The following is a 22,237-nucleotide window of genomic DNA, read 5'->3' as shown; positions in this document are numbered from 1 at the left end:
TGGATTTAATTAAACAAATGTTTTGGGGTTAGGAATCATGGCTACGAGATTTTTATAAATTATAACCAATTTGATTTTTTTTGGGTAAAGGGTTACCCCGGTGATTTTATAAATATAAATAAAAACAAGTAGGAAGCTGAAAATACTCCCTAGTTCTCTTAGTGGCATACCACTAAAGAGTGAAACACAAAACCAAAAAACAACCAATTACATCAAAAGACATAACAAAATGGTCTTCACTCTTCATCCAAGAATTCTTCCTTATCCATCATCCATTCTTCCAAGAACCGCTTGACATTCACATTCCGCTTGTACTTGAAAGAAGTTAACTTTAATCTGACAGTGTCGATAATATCATCAGCAAGTTGCTCCGGGGGTCTCAGTTTGTTTTTGAATAGTTTCGAGTTTCTTTCCCGCCATATAGTATAAGCCGAAGCTGCCACCACTAATCTACTAGCCACCGCATAAACCGATCTCGAGTTTGCCGCAGCTACAAGCTTCGAAGTGATGTCATCCCATGTTTCTCGAACCGTATCCATTCGGATTTTTTTTCTCACCTTACTCCATACCATCTTCGAGTAAGGGCATTCAAAAAAGAGGTGCTCATGGTTCTCTACCCCTGAATAACAAAGTAAACAGCACATGAGATTCATCGAACCTGTAACCGTATGGTTCCAACGAAGAATCCGGTCTTGTGTCCACAGCTTCTTCTTGTGAATAAGCCAGCAAAGGAACACATGCTTTGGAATATTGAAAGCGGACCAAACAACCTTTGCCCATGAAGTTTGCTGATCACGCCATCGAATAGAATCCCAAACCTCCCTAGATGAAAACGGAACCAGCTTGTTATCCGAATTCATCCATAGAACTCTATCCTTTGTATCCGCCAAGTTAAGAGGTTGGAGCTGAAAAAGGATCGGGTAAACATTTCTCCAAGCTTCCGGCCAAAGCCACTGGCCATCGCTAATCGCGTCAACTACTTTAGATTTGATATTAAACCCATATCGCGCCATCTGACGAGGAGTCACTATATATTGCAACGGGCACTCGGACGTCCATTTGTCAAACCAAAGCGATGTGCTATGACCATTACCAATCTTCGTCCATAAATGCTCACGAAAAATATCTTTACATTTCATAAGACGTTTCCAACCCCAAGGAGAATTGACTTGAACCGGTATGTCCCATATACTCCGGCCACGCAGTCTATACAACTCTATCCAGGTAGTCCACAACGACTTCCTACCCGAAAGAATGCTGTAAATATGATACGCCATCAGAGATTTATTGACATCCGATATCCGCCTTATGCCCAACCCACCTTCCATCTTTGGAAGACACACTTCCTTCCATGCCACTTTAGCTCTACCCTTTGAACCCGAACCATTACCCCATAAAAACTCTCTCATTTTGTTCTCCAACTGTTTTATAATACTGACTGGCAGAATAAAGACCGACGCCCAATAAACATGTATCGAAGAAAGCACAGCAACCACCAGTTGAAGCTTACCAGCAAACGAAAGAAAACGGTTTTTCCAGTCATTGATTCGTTTATCCACACGCTCCACCAAAACTTTGCAATCCTTTCGTAACAAACGAGATGCAATCAAAGGCACACCCAAGTATTTAATAGGAAGTTTCCCCTCCTCAAAAGGAACCACTTCAGCTATTCTAGTCTTGGTCGAATCTGGCACATTGCAGAAAAATATGGTACTTTTCGCATTACTAGGCACAAGACCCGAGCACTCTTCAAACTGCTTCAAAGAACGCATAATAAGCTTTACCGAGCCGACATCCCCTCTAGCAAATAAAATGAGATCATCTGCAAAACACATGTTAATAATCATTTGTTTCTCACATTTGTTGTGGAACCGAAACGACGGGTCAAGTTGAGCATTTTTGTTTAATATCATCGTTAGGACTTCCATAACCATTGTAAACAGGTACGGAGACATAGGATCTCCTTGTCGTAAGCCTCGTTTGCCTTTGAAGTATCCATAAACATTACCGTTTACACTCACGGAGAAGGACGTTGTAGTAATGCACTCCATAATCCACGATATAAACCTTGGCCGAAAACCAAATCCATGCAAAATATCTCGTAAAAATCTCCAATCCACAGTGTCGTACGCTTTCTGAATATCAACTTTCATAGCACATCTCGGGGGACCCCTTTGCCGATGATAATTATGCATAAGCTCTTGGGTCAACATTATATTGTCGGAAATCCTCCTACCTGGAACAAACGCTGACTGATTATCACTTATAAGATCCTTTAAGCCTTCAAGAATTCTATTGGTAATAATCTTGCTAATTCCTTTATAAATCACATTGCAGCACGAGATAGGTCTATAGTCAGTAACTATTCCGGGAGTAGAGACCTTTGGAATTAGAGCTAGAAACGTGTGATTGATCTCCTGAAGCAACCTACCAGATTGAAAAAAATCGATGATAGCAGCCGTAACATCACCTCCAACAATCGACCAAGATTTTCTAAAGAATTCCGACGTAAAACCATCGGGGCCCGGGGCCTTGTTCTCGTTGATAGAAAAAATAGCCGCTTTCACTTCTTCTGGAACAATTGGTCTACACATGGATTCTGCCACAATAGGATTCAAAGAGACCGAGAAGCAATCCTGATTGACTCGGGTATCCATACCCCCTTCTTTGCCCAAAAAATCACGGAAGTGATTAACCAATGCCGTAGCAACCTCGTCCCCATCATAACTATTACCAGCCGTATCTTTTATGAAGTTAATTTTATTGATATGGTTACGACATTTCACTACGTTATGGAAATAAGCGGTGTTAGAGTCCCCAGCCTCAAGCCACTTTTGCTTAGCTTTTTGTTTCAAAAATCTCTCCTCATCTATCGTAGCCTCCTTGTACTTCATTACACACACTGATTCAGCTTCTTTGAGATGCATATTGAAAGGATCCGCATCCAACTTGCCTTGCAAATCGTCCAATTCTGACTTTAAATCAGCTACTTTTTTGTGCAAATTACCTTGTTTCCTAAGTAAAACTCGGAACGGGTGTTTGAGCCCTTTTAATTTCTTGACAACACGAAACATTGGAACCCCACTAACCTCCATATTCCAGCCACTGGTAACTACATCCAAAAAATCGCTTTTATGTGTCAAAAGATTAGTAAACTTAAACGGCTTCGGCTTAGTCTGTTTGGCCATTTGAATTTTTAACAACCCCGGACAGTGATCCGAAATACCATTCGGAAGGAACATGGCATATGCATCCACAAACTTATCAACAAAACTCACATTTGCCATGATTCGGTCTAGCTTCTTTCGAATTCCAATACCTTTTTTTGGTCGTTGATTCCACGTATAGTGCATCCCATGAGCTCTAACGTCAAACACCTCAACATAGTTCACACATTCATTGAACTCTCTCATAGCTGCATTTACATCCGACGATCCCATGCACTTATCATCCAGATTCAGGGCCACGTTAAAGTCCCCCATGATGATCCACGGACTAGACTGAACTACTCTCTTGTGCATTCTTATCGAATCCCAAAGTTGTTTCCTCTCCTGATCACTGTTACTAGCGTAAACAAACGACACATTTATCATAGTTTTATCACTTTTAAAATAGACTTGAACATGCATGACTTGGTTTGTAGCGTGCACCACCAATACGTCAACATTATCCACATTCCATCCTAGAATAATTCGCGTACCTTTGTTACACAATCTACCATTCGATGTCCAATCCCAATTCCGAAACACCTTCTTACACACCCCATCAAGCTTCTCCACCTGAACATGCGACTCCAGAATAGCAATCACTTGTAAGTTATTACCCTTTACAAACTTCTGAACCTCTTTTTGCTTAAGGGGATGGTTCAAACCCCTAACATTCCAAGCTGCTATACTATCCATTAATAACCTCTTGAGCAGGTGTGCTTGCACCTGTGGAACTCGAATTCTTTGGTTGAGTATCATTCATAAAATCATAACCCCCCACATTCGGGTGTAGTCTCACCTCATCCATCTCAGAGCCGTATTCATCATCCATATTATTTAACACATCAAAAGTGTTATAAGTTCGAATACCCGGACCATTAGAACCAATCGTACCTCCTGAGGAACTCGGTTTTGAAGCATTCGTGTCTTTAGGTACCCCAGAGCTTGTTGAGTTCATGTTCTTTGGCCGGTAGATAAATCGTTGTTTTTCTTTCACACTAAACTGCTGGTTCTTATTTTTCTTCCTGTTGTTACCACTTTTAAAACCCTGGTCATCCACCTTATCTTTAGTATTCGGACCCTTATCATCGGCAGGTTGTAAAGGACATTCATGCATTCCATGGCCAAACACCTTGCAAGTTTTACACTGTGGTGGTTTCCATTCATACTCTAATTGGATGCTACTCTTGAGGTACCCCCCCTCTTCCACATTTGGAATTGCTACAGTAACGTTTTCTATCAAATCCTTATCCGCATCCAGTTCAACTATCGCTCTAGCGTATCCACTTCTGCCCCACGAGTCTAAACACATTTTAGTAGTCTCATTATCCAACATTTTAGGAGTTCCCACCTTCGAAGCAATCAGACTTAGACCATCCTCAGTATAAGCAGCCAACGGAACATCATGCATTTTAACCCAAACGGGAACCTTTTTTAGCTCCTCTTTCTTCAATTCCGTATTCGGAGACCATTGTTTCAAAAATAGTGGAATATTCCTGATAAGCCATGGACCATCTTGCAAAACTTGCTCCATACCATCCTTAGACTTGAATTTGAAAAAGAAAAAGCCTTTTCCGTTCATCATACACTTTTGCATACCATATTTCCCCCATCTTTGGCTAGCAAAATATTCCACAACCGGGAACGCTAGTCTTTTCCCCAGAAAATAACCAAAAAGCACATTAGTAAAACGATCTTGAACCTGTTTTACCGAGGCGATTGGGATCATAACATCAGCGTCAACATCCTCATCGGCTTTGTTGTTTTCCAGGAATCTGAAGTTAATCTTTTGAACTGGTTTTACCGTTGCCAGCTTCTCCGCATAAGTCTGCCCTTTCATGCCATTGCCACTACCCGAATTACCTGCCTCCACATCATGTTTCTCAAGAACGACTGGCTCAGTAATTTTTTCTAGTTCGTCGATTATGTTAATCGGTTTCTGACCAGAAGATGCCTGCTGACCAACACTTCTTCTAGGCAAAACCCGATTGCCCTCTATATTTAGCGGCCTCCCCTCAAACAAACCCTTACCAAGACTAGGGTTTTGACTATTAGCCGGCTGCCGTATGAACACGTCCCCATGCAACCTTTCAGAAAAAGATTGAAACCCTAAATCCTCCAAGCCACTATCTCGATTTATTCTAGGGTTTATCGGATTATCAAAACTATCCGGAGGTTTGGATGCCATAACACTTGAGATGACAGAACATGCAACGTAGAAACGATCAATATAGGCAAGAACAAGAACGAAAACAGACAGGAAACCCTAACTTAGAAAAAAGAAACGAAAGATCCTACACCTTGCTTCAAAAGATTAGTGACCAAGGTAGAATCAAGATACCTTACTCAGAAGGATCGATAAAACCTCAATACCTAACCCAAATCGATCAAGAAGGAAGATCAGAAAGCGCAAGAAGTTAGGGTTTCTAGGATTCGCCATTTTCGCCCAGAGCCATTACTGTTCACTTACCAAACTCATATATTTTAACCAATTTGATTTGAGTTGGTTATTTATGTCGCAATACTATACTATTCAAAGCAAGGTTTTTAAATAAGTATTGCAATATGTAAAACAAGCCATGAATCTAAAACTCATACAAAACCTATGTACTCGCCGGCATTTTTATGCTGACGTACCTATTTTCACATGTGTTTCAGGTACTATAGTTGATGATGCTTGATGATGATATTGGTGTATTCTCACATAGGAATGGACAAGGCCTTAGCGACTTTAAAACTTGGAGGATAATAGTTGTATTTATCTAATTTGTATCAAAACATTTAGTTCAATAATTCAATAAAACGAAACTATTTATTCCATGGTTGTGAAACAATGATTCTGTTACAACACTCCCCGACGTTTCCGCCACGTTTTGTTGTTTTACGTGGTCGGGGTGTGACAGAAAACTTGGTATCAGAGCCAATGATTATAGGGAATTAGGTTATTAGTAATGCTTTGACCTAGACTATAACCTTCCTAGGACCCTAACGCGAGTTTACTTGCGTTTAGTCATAAAACAATACCGTCACCTATCCTTAGGTGATAACCACAACGAGAACATAATAACGAATCCGCTTCGAAAATTAATCATCTAATCTTAGATGATTAATTACTAGGTTTTGAACCTTCTGTTATAAGGTTTTGAACCCTCTGTTATATGGTTTTGAACCCTTCTGGTTTGATTCATTCTTGGCTTTGTGCCTTTTGAGTTTTCAAAATCTCGTCAAAGTTTGGGTCTAAATAATGTGAACACGTACGAACTGGAAGAGTGAATGCCTTTACCCTGAGTTTTCTGTCTAAGGCTAGAGTGTTCATACAAATCCGCAGTATCGGACCAGTCACTCTTACCTGGGAACTCTTGGGGTGAGTGTTCACTTATAGGCGAGCATGTCTTCGGTGATACATTATATTGACCTATTTACTTTGATTTGTCTTAGTGTCGTTTGCTTGTTTTAAGTAACGAACAAATGATCACAATCATTATGCCTTGTCGATATTCTTAACATCCAGTTTTGAATATCCAATGACATCTCACTCGTTTTTCCCTCATGTTTCTTTGCTCTTTTAGAATATGCCTCCTCGGCGTGATCAAGCTCAGGATGCCGCCTTGGCAGCCTTAATCACTCAGCAAATCGCTGATGTACTCCCGAACCTTATCACCCAGATAAATCAGGCAAACAATAACAATAACAATGTTCAGTGCACCTTTAAGACATTCAACTCAGCTAAGCCATCAAAGTTTTCTAGGTCCCAAGGAGCAACTGCACTTCTGCAGTGGTTCGAGAGTTTATAGAGCACCTTCAGACATGTTCAATGTCCAAACGAGCGAAAGGTAGATTTCGCATCTAGTGTCTTTGAGAAACGAGCTTTGAGGTGGTGGAACGGTGTGGTGAGAGATAGGGGTGCCGATGTGGCACTGGCTCAAACGTGGGAAGAGCTTCGAGCTCTGATGATGAAGGAATTCTGTCCTCGTCATGAGATCAGGGTCTTGGAAAGGGAATTTGACGATCTTAAGCAAGAAAGCGGTGAGCATCGAGCCTACACGGACCGTTATGAGGAATTAAGTCTGTTATGCCCAAACATGGTCACGCCTTTGGATAAGGCAATCGAAAAGTACATTGATGGCCTCCCTGACTCAGTACAGGACATTGTGACTGGTAGTAATCCCACTACAGTTAGACAGGCCATTGAGTTATCCGTTACCTTGACTGAATCTCAGATCAGGAAAGGTAAACTTTTCCGAAAAAGTGACAAGAAACCGGTTGAGGAATCGAAACCAAGGGATGAACAGACTGAATCCTCCAAGAAGTCAAAGAAGCGAAAGGCTTCTCAGAACTTCGCCGTGGTTGCTCACAATGATCAAGCCATTCCCAACCAACCAGCTCAACCCCCTGCTAGGAAGCCCTACAACGGAACTACACCTTTATGCAACCAATGTAGTCTACATCATCATGCTGGTGTGAAGTGCCGCACATGCCAAGTTTGTGGACTCATTGGCCATACAGCAAGAGTTTGCCCAGCTGCAGCTGCACCAAATCAAGCTGGAAACAATCCTGCTCAGGGTCGTTTTCCACCAGGTTCTTGCTTCAACTGTGGCGAGATGGGCCATTTCCGAAGAAATTGCCCAAGGCTTGCTAATGCAAATCCAGCGCAGGGATGAGCATCTGACCAACGGAAAGACAACACTGTTTGGAAATAATCAAGCTTTTTGTATTATTTTCTTGTGTTGTCAAGGTCTAAGAAACAGTTGTTGTTGTTTATAAATAAAGCTTTTTATTTTACATTGCAATATATTGTTATGGTTGCATGTATAAACAACATATCCCCTACAACACCGACAATCAAGGAGCCGTACTCCTTGGAAATCAAACTATCCCCAAAATTCTTCCGTATTATGGTCTCTTGCATTTTCCACGACAATCCTAAGTACCTGTTTTCCTCCAAGGAAACAAAGTACAAGGCGCAAATTACAACTCTGGACGAATACCCAATCCTTGATAGGATACCTAAGGGTATTTCCGTAAGTCCTCAATTGTTGTATACATTAATTCGAATGTGTTGATTTCTTTTGTAATCAAAAATCGAATTTTCGGAAAATCATCCTATCTTTTCAGATAGATGTTTGAGGAAGTTGAAGTCCATCGACTGGGTTCCTGGTATACCTCGAATGCCCATATTCAAATCGACGTCAAGTTTATAGCAATCAATAACAAGGTAATAACAATCCAAGAGAAACATTTTTGTGCCTATGTATTTATATGTTAACCCAATAAATGATGTCTCAAGTTTGTTCAAATTCAATCCCTTTCACATCACAAAACAAACTGTGCGGACTGTGCAAGGAATTACGTAATTATGGAGGCCTACATAATTATGGAATTTAGTGAACAGAAACCACATCGAGTTTTGTCATGTGCCTTGAGTGAACCCTGTTCATTTCCAATTCTGATTAAGCACCCGTTGAAGAAAAATGAACTAGCTATTCATTTTTCACTTCTGAAAGAATATCCGTTGATGGAAATGAATATCCGTTTGTTTAATCCTTCATTTCCGTTCTGATGAAGAATCCGTTGAGGAAAATGGACCATCCATTCATTTTCGCTTCTGAAGAATATCCGTTGATGGAAATGAATATCCGTTTGTTTAATCCTTCATTTCCGTTCTGATGAAGAATCCGTTGAGGAAAATGGATCATCCATTCATTTTCACTTCTGAAGAATATCCGTTGATGGAAATGAATATCCGTTTGTTTAATCCTTCATTTCCGTTCTGATGAAGAATCCATTGAGAAAATGGATCATCCATTCATTTTCGCTTCTGAAGAATATCCGTTGATGGAAATGAATATCCGTTTGATTATCCTTTTCATTTCCGATTCTGAGGAAGCATCTGTTGAAAATGACTCCGTTTTTTCATTTTCGTTTCTGAAGAATATCCGTTGAAGGAAATGAATATCCGTTTGATTATCCTTTTCATTTCTTTTTCTAAGGAAGCATCTATTGAAAATGACTCCGTCCATTCATTTTCGTTTCTGAAGAATGTCTGTTAAGGAAATGATAGGATTATGCTTTGCATATCTCTAGGGGTTATTTGACACAAAGTCACAGACAGACTCCTACGAATAAATTTCAGGACGAAATTTCCTAAAGTAGGGGAGACTGTGACACCTGTGTCACTGTGACCGTCAAACAAATGCCAAACCAATGAAATTTTGTGTTTCATACTTGGGATTTGTGAAAATATGTGTATCATTTGCACATATCAATTCTTGTTCGATTTCGGGCTTCAAATCGCTTTCTGGAAGGTTATACGCGATCCGATGCGTAAATATAACCAGTTTAATGCAACAAACCCTCCAGAATAGTGAAATAGTCTTAACATACCTTAAATAACCTTTACATGACTTAGAAATAAGTTTTGGATGGTTTGGTATGCCGAAATCAAGTTTATTCGCTCACAGGGACTATTTGCGTCAACTTGCAAAAGTCTGCCGTTTCGTAAGACAATGTACAGTCCTGGACTTGATCATAAGTTAAACATACCATATATAACTAAACACGGCTTAGAAATAAGCATTGATAGGTTCAGTGTGCAAAAACATGCTTATATGATCTTACAGGGACTAAAAGTGTCAAAAACGGCGTAAGTTTGCATTTTTGCGCATATCTTACGTTCTGGTCACATCTGGACATCCAAAATTTTTGTATACACTAAAATATTTTTATTTTAGTGATCGGCATGCAAAAATACCATTCGTCGCTTAATTTGGTTCGTTTTCGCGTCCGTTTGAGTTTCGTCGTAATTTAGCGAACAACGCGACCGTACGACCAAACGAGCCGACATCCGAGAGTTTTCCAAGCATATTTTGAGTCCTCTAAACTTTATTGACCTTGTAGAGCCTTGAAAATGGCTTAACGGGGGTCAAAAGGGGCTGAAATGGGCTTAAAACACATGCAGGGACCTGAACTGTCAATATTCAAACTTTGGCTGATCTGGGAGGGTCAGGCGGGCCGCGTAAGCCCCCTGCCTATCCTAATGCGGGCCGCCTCAGACGCCCAATGACCAGAAAGTTGTTTTTTAGCAATCTGTTGCTAATTCAGGGGCTGTTTATGTAAATTCTTTGTGTGGTAACCAAGTTACCACCTCTCCAAGGCTTTGCACCTGCTCCTAACACTTGTATGGATGAGATTTCTTGCTTAATGGCTAAACAAACCACTTGTGATGATCCTAGTGCATCACCACAAGTATAAATAGCCCATCCATTTCATTCATTCCTTGCTCATTCTTCTCATTCTTCTCTCTACATCTGCTTTGGGAGCATTCTCAAGCAATTGGGACTTTGTCTTCTTGTTGAAAAGATAGCAAGGACCCTTAGTGAGCATTCTTTCATTCTTTTTATGGCTTTTTCCTTATGTAGTGCAGAAAGTCAAACGTATGGCCAACAGTTTGACTTTCGGTTTTGACCATCAATTGGTCAAGTCAAAGTTCAATTGAACTTTGAAACGTGATTGTAATCACGATAGTTATAATCCTTCGTGATTATAGCCGCTGATTACCACGTTAGCTAGTTGTAGTGTCGAGTCAAAGTGTCGATCAAAATGCGTTTTAGCACGCATTTTCCTCGGAACTACTTTATGGTATCAAAAACCTTGTTTTGATACCAAATCAGTAGGTTAGACATGTTTTGACATGTCTAACTCGACACTATTAGTTTGTGCTTGTTTAGGGTCGTAAGGTAAGCGGTCTAAACAACCGCTTATACTTCCGAACCCGACCCGTTTGGTAGATCTTTAGGATCCGACCAAGCTTAGTTAGTGATCATAGTTTCATAGGGAATAACCACTGAGGTTATAACCTTATGATCACATAGGATTGGTTAGTCATATGCTTGTTAGCTTGTATGCCCATAGGAAATGACCAAAATGCCCTTTTGAAGCATAAATCCGTATATTGACTATGTGAACATATTTTTGACATATAATCTGATTTAGTAACATGTTTAGGGATAATTGGGCATGTAAGACTTGACATAGTACATAGTTAACCATCCGGACATAGTTTTACGCTAACGACGCCTTATAGTAGCTTATGTTACCATAATGTGTCGAAACGGGTCAAAAGCACTTAGGTAGACTTTCCAATCAGAATGTAAAGTCTATTAAATCATACCATACGAGTTTAATTACTCGTTTGATTTATAGAACCTCATTCTATCCTATCTCCCGATTTAGGTCCGGTTATTTACATAGTTACCTATATAGGGTGCCGTTTGATTCCCTGATCACTCTAGCTTTGCTTGGTTGTTGTTCAAGACTTCTAAGCACCCTCAGGTGAGTACATAGTCCCCTCTTTTACTGTTTTCAAACTGTTTTGGGGTGGAACACATGTGCCTACTTGATACTTTCATGTTTCTCATGTTTTTATATCATATACTTACTATGTTCAATAGTACACTATTAGTACACGATTTCATTATGTTTTGCTATGTATGTTCATTAAACATGCTAGCACATTGATTTCCATGTACTACATTTTGTCGCATATGCTCATCCAGCATATGGACACATTGTTTTACATTTTGAACCGTTGTAACCATTTGATCATGTGAACCATTTGTAACCATTTGACTATGTGAACAATTAGTAACCGTTGATTATGTGAACCGTTTGTAACCGTTGACTAGGTGAACCGTTGGACTATGTGAACTGTTTGTAACCGTTGGACTATATGAACCGCTTGTGACTACTTGACTATGTGAACCGTTTGTGACTATTTGACTATATGAACCGTTTGTAACCATTGATTGACCTGAACTGTTTGAAATCTGTTTGAACCGTTGGGTTAGGGAAGTGATTAGATAACAAGGCGGGTGTAATTTGTTAAAAGCATGGTGGATACGCCGCTGGTACTTCCTATATATAAGTGCTTTTAATACCTTATACATCGTTGCGTTATCTAGATCACTTGGGCAATGGTAAACAAAACAAAGTTGTAATACAAGGTTTTTCCAACAATATATTATACTATTCGAATTTTTATTCCTAAAATGATTTACAAATCTGGATTTAATTAAACAAATGTTTTGGGGTTAGGAATCATGGTTACGAGATTTTTATAAATTATAACCAATTTGATTTGAGTTGGTTATTTATGTCGCAATACTATACTATTCAAAGCAAGGTTTTTAAATAAGTATTGCAATATGTAAAACAAGCCATGAATCTGAAACTCATACAAAACCTATGTACTTGCCGGCATTTTTATGCTGACGTACCTATTTTCACATGTGTTTCAGGTACTATAGTTGATGATGCTTGATGATGATATTGGTGTATTCTCACATAGGAATGGACAAGGCCTTAGCGACTTTAAAACTTGGAGGATAATAGTTGTATTTATCTAATTTGTATCAAAACATTTAGTTCAATAATTCAATAAAACGAAACTATTTATTCCATGGTTGTGAAACAATGATTCTGTTACAACACTCCCCGACGTTTCCGCCACGTTTTGTTGTTTTACGTGGTCGGGGTGTGACAATGGGCTCTCAAAAACCATCAAAATTGGCCCATAGAATGATCAAAACCATGTCCAAAAACCCTGCAAACCAGCTGCTGTTTCAGAAACTGGTTTTTCTGTTACTGGGCATCTCAGGCGGCCCGCTTAAGATATGCACATGGGCTTACGCGGGCCGCATGGCTAAGTATTCAGAATTTGCAGTTTAGTCCCTGAACTTGTGAAATACGCATTTCGGCCCATTTTTGACACGTTTAAGCCCCGTTAACCCCATTTCAAGGCTCCAAAATGAAGTTAAAGTATAGGGAACTCAAAACATGCTCAAAAATGCCTCGGATGTCGGTTCGTTTGGTCGTACAGTTGCGTTATTCGCTTAATTACGACGGAAGTCGTAACGAACGCAAAAACGATCCAAATTAAGCGACGAATGGAATTTTATCATGCCAAACACTAAAATAAAATATTTTAATGCTTACATAAATTTTTGGATGTCCGGATATATTCAGAACGTAAGATATGCACGAAAATGCAAACTTGTGCACTTTTTGACGCTTTTAGTCCCTATTGATCAATAAAGTTTATTTTAGCATACCGAACGCCTCAAAGCCTATTTCTAAGCTATGTAAAGGTTATTTACGGTATGTTTAACTTATTCTCAAGTTCCGGAGTGTTCGTTACTATACAAATCGGTATAGTTTCGCAATTTGACATAAATAGTCCCTGTGATCGAACAAGGTTGATTTTAACACACCGAACCATCCAAAACTTGTTTCTAAGTTATGTGGAGGTTATTTGAGGTATGTTAAGACTATTTCATTATTCCGAAGTGTTTGTTGCATTAAACTAGTTATATTTACGCACTGGTGCGCGTATAACCTTCCAGAAAGCGATTTAGAGCTTGAAATTGGAATCGAATCGAGTTGTAAAAATCACCAAACACAAATACACACATAATACATCAAAACACATATAATAACACCAAAGCACATTGTTTTATTAATAATCAAAATTGTTTTACATCATACAGAGATTATAGAGCACAATTGTCACAGTCTCCCCTACTTCAGGAAATTTCGTCCCGAAATTTTAACAAGAGGAAGCTTGTGAAAACAATTGCGGATATTTGGTCATCATTTGATTCTTACATTCCCAAGTAAATTCTGGGCCACGTTTGGATTCCCAACGAACTTTTACCAAATGAATCCGTTTGTTCTTTAACTGCTTGAATGTACGGTCCACTATCTCCACGGGTTTCTCGACAAAGTGCATCGTTTCATCGATTTGGATCTCGTCGAGAGGAACATGAAGATCAGCGTCAGCTAAACACTTTCGCAAATTGGACACGTGAAAAGTCGGGTGAATATTTCCAAGCTCTGGAAGTAGCTCTAGTTGATAGGCAACTTTCCCAATTCTTTCCACAATCTTGAATGGTCCCACATATTGAGGTGCAAGTTTTCCTTTCTTTCCAAATCTCACGACTCCTTTCCAAGGTGAAACCTTGAGCAGGACACGATCTCCGACTTGAAATTCTAAGGGCTTGCGTCGCATATCCGCATAACTCTTTTGACGGCTTCTAGCTGTCACAAGATTATCGCGAATTTTCTTGATTTTATCTGTTGTTTCTAGAACGAGCTCAGGTCCAGTAAGCTGAGCTTCACCGGTCTCGTTCCAACAGATAGGTGAACGACATTTTCGACAGTAGAGAGCTTCGAATGGTGCCATATTGATGCTAGCATGATAACTATTGTTGTAAGAGAACTCGATCATTGGCAGATGAGAATCCCAATTACCACCAAAGTCTATCACGCATGCTCTAAGCATATCCTCCAAAGTTTGAATCGTCCTTTCGGATTGTCCATCTGTTTGGGGATGATAAGCAGTGCTTAGATTTAGTTGGGTTCCCATAGCAGATTGCATGGTCTTCCAGAAACGAGATGAAAATCGAGCATCACAATCGGAAATGATATCCAAAGGAACACCATGTCGTGAGACAATCTCATCAACATAAATCTTTGCAAGTTTATCAGCAGATAGATCCTCGCGAATCGGAAGAAAATGAGCTGATTTCGTTAATCGATCGATGACAACCCAAATAGCATCGTAACCTTTAGATGTATGTGGTAACTTAGTGATGAGATCCATCGCCAGGCTCTCCCACTTCCAAACCGGTATTTCTGGTTGTACAAGCAAACCAGAAGGTCGTTGATGTTCAGCCTTGACTTTGAGACAAGTTAGGCATTTCGATACATACAAGGCAACATCTTTCTTCATACCAGGCCACCAGAACTTAGTACGAAGATCCTTGTACATTTTATCAGCACCAGGATGGATAGAATATCGAGACTTGTGAGATTCGTCCATCACTAGGGTGCGAAGATCGTCTTGTTTCGGAATCCACAAACGATCCTTGAAGTAGAGTAAACCATCGTCTTTCTTTTCGAGTTTAAGCTCAAGTTGAAGCGGTAGCTCATCTTTCATTAAACCCTTGATCACACAGGATCGTTGAGCTCGAAGGACACGAGATTGGATATCGGACAGAGTTTGGACAGAATGAAGCTTGACTCGCTGTTTTCGACTAAGCGCATCGGCTACGACATTCGCCTTACCAGGATGGTAGCGAATCTCGCAATCGTAATCGTTCAAAAGTTCAACCCAACGTCGTTGCCTCATGTTCAGCTCTTTCTGATTAAGAATATGCTGGAGACTTTTGTGGTCTGTGAAAACCACACACTTCGTTCCATAGAGGTAGTGTCTCCAGATTTTAAGTGCGAACACCACAGCTCCTAACTCAAGATCATGAGTCGTGTAGTTCTTCTCGTGAATTTTCAGCTGTCTAGATGCATATGCAATAACTTTACCTCGTTGCATGAGGACGCAACCAAGGCCTAAGTTGGACGCATCGCAATAGACAACAAAATCATTGCTTCCCTCGGGCAGAGATAGAACAGGAGCATTACATAACTTCTGCTTCAGCGTTTGGAACGCTTCTTCTTGCTTGGGTCCCAACTCAAAAGGCTTATTCTTTTGAGTCAAAGCAGTGAGTGGAACCGCAATCTTCGAGAAATTAGAAATGAATCGACGATAATAACTAGCAAGACCAAGAAAAGATCGAATCTCTGTAGGTGTCGTTGGCGTACTCCAATCCTTAATAGCAATAATCTTGGATGGATCCACATGAATACCCTGCTCGTTGACTATATGACCCAGAAACTGAACTTCTTTAAGCCAGAATTCACACTTGGAGAATTTAGCGAAAAGTTGTTCCTTCTTAAGGAGTTCCAACGTTAAGCGAAGGTGTTGCTCGTGATCGGCTCGAGTCTTCGAATAAATGAGGATATCGTCGATGAACACAATAATGAACTTGTCTAAATAAGGTTTACAGACCCTATTCATTAAGTCCATAAAGATAGCTGGAGCATTTGTCAAGCCAAAAGGCATGACTGTGAACTCATAATGCCCATATCTCGTGAAGAAAGCAGTTTTGGGAATATCTTCTTCGAGAACACGAAGTTGATGATACCCAGAACGCAGATCGATCTTAGAAAAACATGAAGCACCTTGCAGCTGGTCAAAGAGATCATCAATTCGAGGTAGGGGATATCGATTCTTGATGGTAAGCTTATTAAGCTCACGATAATCGATACACATTCGAAAAGACCCATCTTTCTTTTTCACGAAGAGGACAGGAGCTCCCCAAGGTGAATAACTCGGACGGATGAATCCTTTATCAGATAACTCTTGAAGCTATTTCGATAACTCTTGCATCTCTGAAGGTGCAAGACGATAAGGTGCTTTCGCAATCGGGTTGGTATTGGGTACAAGGTCGATATGAAACTCAACTTGACGAACTGGAGGCAAATCAGGCAGTTCATTAGGAAACACCTCTGGATAATCCCGAACAATCGGAATATCCTGAATACTCTTACTTTTGCTTTTCTCCTCGGTGACATGTGCCAAGAAGGCAACATATCCTTTTCGCAAATACCTTTGGGCTTCCATACATGACATAAGCTTCAGTCCACCTGAAGGTTTCTCGCCACGAACCTCCAGAATATCGCCAGAAGACAAAGGAATACGAACAATCTTATCAAACCAAACCACCTCAGCGTGGTGTTTGGTTAACCAATCCATTCCAACGATAATGTCGAAGCTTCCAAGTTGCATTGGCGTGAGGTCAATAGGGAAAAGGTGGTTATCAAGGTTCAACTAACAATCACGAATAACAGAATCGAGAACAAGAGGTTTACCAGTAGCAACTTCGACAGATAAGGGTTTCCTCAATTTAGTTCTAGGTATCGCAAGCAAAGGTTCAAAAGATAACGAAACAAAACTTCGATCGGCACCAGAATCAAAAAGAATAGATGCGGGTTGATTGTTAACAAGAAACGTACCATTGACAACCTCGTTGTCAGCCCTTGCTTCGTTTGCATTCAAATTGTATGCTCGCCCTCGAGCAGGATTCACATTGGCGTTGACGTTCGCATTCGGATTCGCATTAGCATTTGCCAGCCTCGGACAGTTGTTGTGGAAGTGGCTAAACTCTCCACAATTAAAACATGAACCTGGTGGGAATCTAGCAGCATTCCCTTGTGCCGGAGCTTGAACCTGGGCAACCTGATTTTGTCCTGAATGACAAACATTGGCTAAATGCCCAAGTTTACCACACGTCGTGCATTGCTTACAAGCTTGTTGTGCAACATGATGACCGTTGCAGCGAGCACAATGAGGTGCGGTACCGGCATACGCCTTTTTCGCAGGAGGTTGAGCCGGTGTGTTCTGTTCAGTCTGTGTCGTAACAGCAAAGTTCTGTGCACCCTTTCGCTTCCTTGATTTCTTCGACGACTCACCTTCTTTACCTTTACCCTTCTTCTTGTCTTTCGCAGAATCAGACGATTTCTTCTTGTCACCCTTGCGGGTGAGTTTACCCTTCCTGACTTGGGATTCAGTCAGGGTAGCAGATAATTCGATCGCTTGACGAAGGGTAGTGGGTTTAACAGCGGTCACAATATCCAGCATAGAATCGGGTAGACCATCGATATATCTTTCGATTGCTTTGTCTGGTGGGGTAACCATGGCGGGACACAATAGACTGAGTTCCTCAAAGTGATCCATGTACGCACGGTGCTCAGCCCCATCTTGTTTTAAATCGTCAAACTCTCGCTCCAAAGCTCGAATCTCGTGACGGGGACAGAATTCTCTCATCATGAGAGCCCGAAGCTCATCCCATGTTTGTGCCAACGCCACTTCGGCACCCCTATCGCGCATAATACCATTCCACCAGGTAAGCGCTCGCTTCTCAAACACGCTTGAAGCAAATTCAACCTTACGTGCATTCGGACACTGCACATGCCTGAATGTGTTCTCAATACTCTCGAACCACTGTAGGAGCGCAGTTGCTCCTTGCGACCCAGAAAACTTTAGAGGTTTAGCAGAATTGAAGTTCTTGAAATTACACTGCGCATTGTTGTTGTTATTATTGTTATTGTTGTATATCTCGTGAACTTGAGTTACAACACCGGGAAGCATAGCAGCCACTTGCTGAGAGACCAGGGCTGCGATTTCTTCAATGGTGAAAGACTGTGCTTCACGTCGTGGAGGCATTGTCTAACAAGGAAATATGAGAAACGAGTAAGGTTGATAATTAGGAAAAAGCAAAAAGAGGTATCGACAAAACACAAGGAAGGCGATCATTTGTTCGTTACCTCGAACAAACAAACGACACGCAGTGACTAATCAAAGTAAATGAATCAAAATAATGCATCACGAAGACATGCTCGCCTATAAGTGAACACTCACCCCAAGAGTTCCCAGGTAAGAGTGACTGGTCTGATTATGTGGATTGTACGAACACTCTAGCCTTAGACAGAAAACTCAGGGTACAGGTGTGACAACTCGACCTTTTGACTCGTATTTAATGCACGTTGACCTTGACCATTGACTTTGACTGTTTGACTTGTAACTGTACATGTTATGTGTTAATGAAACGTACTGTGTTATGCGTATATGTGATTACCATTGCAATGTGAGTATTATGAAACATTTAGACATAGACTACTGATTAAACCACATAGTGCCCGACGAATCAGAGCTAGATTCGCCAACATCATCTCGACGAAACAGGAGGCCTGTCTCGCCAACCTTATCCCGACGAAACATGTGTTCCGCCGGCCCAAACCAGTTTCGCCAAAGCCCAATTCGGGCCCAGTAGGGTAAGACGCGTATATACACATGCTCAGACCTATGTTCAATACTTTTTGGCAAAATAAGAAACCCTAGGACCCCTCTGAGCATCGGCAGCCCCGTCTCTATTCCGGATCCTCGTTAGTTCATCTCATAATCGGTTAGTGCATGTTTATCGAATCGGTTCCATTGATACTTGATTTTTGTTACGTGTTGTGTACATGCTTGTTAGATTTCTGGAACGAATATGAATAGATAACTATCATGAACTATTGTTATGCTCTTGCTATGATTAACAGTAAATGGTTATAATCTTGGCGAATCGATTAGGATTTAAGCATGATGTATGCTGTTGTTAAACTGAATTGACCGATATATCTAATAAGCGGATGATATTGAATCTAATACGTGATTGTATGTGAACGAGTTTGAGGAAGAGAACCGTGTGTCAAACTCAATAATTATTGTATACTTCTGTGCAATGATTCTGGTTAATTGATGATGTTTAAGTGATGATGTTCGTGTTATATGATTCCTGTATAATTGATGATGATGATGACGGCCGATAACCATGATTAGGGTTTCTGTATCTAACTGCATGATATCCGCGTAACTGATCTGTTGACGTAACTGCTGGTTAACGAATCTAAATGTTTGACGAATTAGGATGTTGACGTAATAGAAAATTGACGAATGTGAAATGCTTGACGAAAGGGGACTCTTGACGGAACAAGATGTGTTTCGCCAAGAGTAATTGACGGAATAGAAATTTGTGATTCGCCAAGGGTTTCGACGAAAGTGTATTGTGTTTCGCCAAAGAATAGTTGACGAAACAGTCTCTGTTTCGCCAACCTCTGTTTCGCCAATCTGGATAACCTGCACAGTAACTGATGAAATTCTGTTAAGTGTTAACTGAGTTAACTAACTGATGTTAAACGCTATGCATGACTTGTGTGATGTTGATTAGTGATGTGTACTACCTGATGATCATTGATTATGCTTATACGTGAACTGTATGAATACAAACTGATTGTGTATACGTGCATACCATAGGACGTGACTGATTGATTGTGATTGCATACTTAGCATACCGAGCAAACCCCAGGTGAGTTCACACAGTCAAGGCATGGGTTCCCGGGTGGGGAATGGGATTTGATAGATTGTTATGCACACTCAGATGGTAGAACTTAACGAATACGAACCTACTAGACTAGTAACACTCATTGAACTGATCTTCGCACACCTGCCACGGGTTGGCCGCGATACTATGACATCTTCGCACACCTGCCTTTGGAAGGCCGCGAACTAAACTTACTAACCTTCGCACACCTGTCTGGGAGGCCGCGATACAAATAAACCTAGTCTAGAATACTTGGGATGCACATCCCCTAATATCTTCGCACACCTGCCTGGGAGGCCGCGATGGAAATATGAAACATGATATAAACGAACGAACTTACTATTACTCATACCATATTAATACTGAACTGTTAACTGTGAACTCGCTCAACTAGTTGTTGACTCTCTGCTGCATGCCTTGCAGGACCTTAGGTACTCATGGAGCTTGCACTGGAGAAGCGGGTCGTTGTGGGCAAGGATCGTGGTTTCTACGTTGAACTATTATGACATTTAAAACTATTAACTAGTGTTGGATTATTTACTATGCTTCCGCTACACTTTGAAACTATGGTTATGTTTTGAACACCTATCGTATTGGATATATGGTTTACATTTATTTTACTTGATATTAATTACATGTTCAATATGATTGGTGGCTTGATCCTGGTCAGTCACGCTCTCAAGCGGTGGTACTCCGCGTGTGGATTTTGGGGGTGTGACAGATTGGTATCAGAGCCATTGGTTATAGAGAACTTGGTTTTAATATGGGAAAACGTTTTTATTAAAACCAGACTATAACCAGAAAAGTGCTCTCAACGATCCACAACGACGCTTCGCTCCACGTGCAAGACTCGACATCCTAGGTAATAAGGTTTATGTTTATTACCTGCTTGCTAGAACTGTTTAGAACTTTGCTCGTAGTATGCTTACCCTACTATTGCTCACTATCTGTTATTGCTTAAGAACACTTATGTGCTTACACTCTTCTGTCATCGCACTATTCGCGAACCTTTCTCACTTATGTTGCCTTTGATGTGAAGATCAATGGCCGCACGAATTAACATGACCCAAGCCCAGCTAGAGGCTCTCGTTGCTGCGGCAGTTGCAGCCGCTCAAGCAGGTAGTATACCCTGCCGTATAGACTCATACTAGGGTCTTTAGATCCTACATTAACTCCCGTATTTAACTTGTCCTATTCGTACAATAGGTCAACACGCGCAGCAGCCTGTCTGCACATTCAAGAACTTCATGGACTGTCGTCCAAATTCTTTCAGTGGCACCGAGGGGGCAGTGGGACTCCTCCATTGGTTTGAAAAGCTAGAGTCAGTATTCGAAATGTGCGAGTGCCCTGAGGCTCGCAAGGTCAAATATGCAACTGGCACCTTGGAGGGAATAGCGCTAACCTGGTGGAACGCGCAGGTGCAAATTCTGGGGTTGGCAGCTGCTAACGCCACACCCTGGAACGATTTTAGGGAACTTATCAAGAGAGAGTATTGCACGCGTGAAGATATTCACAAACTGGAAGACGAGCTGTATAACCTGAAAATGGTTGGATCAGAGATTGAAGCGTATACTAAACGGTCAAATGAGCTGGCCGTGCTGTGTCCAACTATGGTGGACCCTCCATACAAGCGTATTGAGTTGTATCTCAAAGGTTTGGCGCAAAAAATCCAGAGCCACGTAACATCGGCTAATCTTGACGACATTCAGGCTATTCAGCGCCTCGCTCACCGCATCACAGATCAGGCAGTGGATCAGAACAGACTGCCAAAACGCATTAGTGCTACCACTACTGCTACTACTACTCCAGCTACTACTTCTGCCACACCCAGCGAGAACAAAAGAAAGTGGGATGGGGATTCCAGCAAGGGATCAGTTTCGGTTCAGTCTCAAACTCAGCAGCGTCGCACCAACGACCACCAGAGTCCGAATCAGCAATCATCAGGCAACCAGGGGCAGAGTGGTTATAGGGGAACTCACCCGTGGTGTAACAGGTGCAACAAACACCACAGTGGAAGATGTCGCAGGGAACGTTGTCAAAGATGCCACAAGCCGGGCCATGAGGCTAAAGATTGTAGAAGCTCGCGACCAGCAAACCAAAACCAGCAACTCCCACCGCCAGCTCCACAGAACCAGCAGCAGCAGCCACAGCGTGGAAACCGGGGATGTTTCCAGTGTGGGGCTGAAGGCCACTACAAACGCGATTGCCCACAGT

At 41.2% G+C, this 22,237-nt stretch overlaps 1 protein-coding gene across 1 annotated transcript; it reads right to left on the bottom strand.

Moving 5' to 3' along the window:
* Positions 1–236: 236 nt before the first annotated feature.
* On the bottom strand, positions 237–5,394 carry LOC110882004. Its single transcript, XM_022130115.1, has 2 exons — positions 4,006–5,394; positions 237–3,932 (listed from the first exon to the last, which is right to left on the bottom strand). Exons 1-2 carry the CDS (start codon positions 5,392–5,394, stop codon positions 237–239), a joined length of 5,085 nt encoding a protein of 1,694 aa, XP_021985807.1.
* Positions 5,395–22,237: the final 16,843 nt, after the last annotated feature.

Source organism: Helianthus annuus, chromosome 10 (genome assembly GCF_002127325.2).
Source record: "Helianthus annuus cultivar XRQ/B chromosome 10, HanXRQr2.0-SUNRISE, whole genome shotgun sequence".
Taxonomy (NCBI): Eukaryota; Viridiplantae; Streptophyta; class Magnoliopsida; order Asterales; family Asteraceae; genus Helianthus; species Helianthus annuus.
Note: the sequence above shows the minus strand (reverse complement) of the source record. Positions and strands in the feature narration are given on the sequence as shown.

Bases quoted from the DNA above. Each gene is read 5' to 3' on its own strand.
- LOC110882004 (XM_022130115.1), bottom strand. From the start codon at position 5,394: ATGGCATCCAAACCTCCGGATAGTTTTGATAATCCGATAAACCCTAGA. The intron at 3,933-4,005 runs GTGAGACTACAC...CGAGTTCCACAG, and splicing joins ACGGCTCTGAGATGGATGAG to GTGCAAGCACACCTGCTCAA.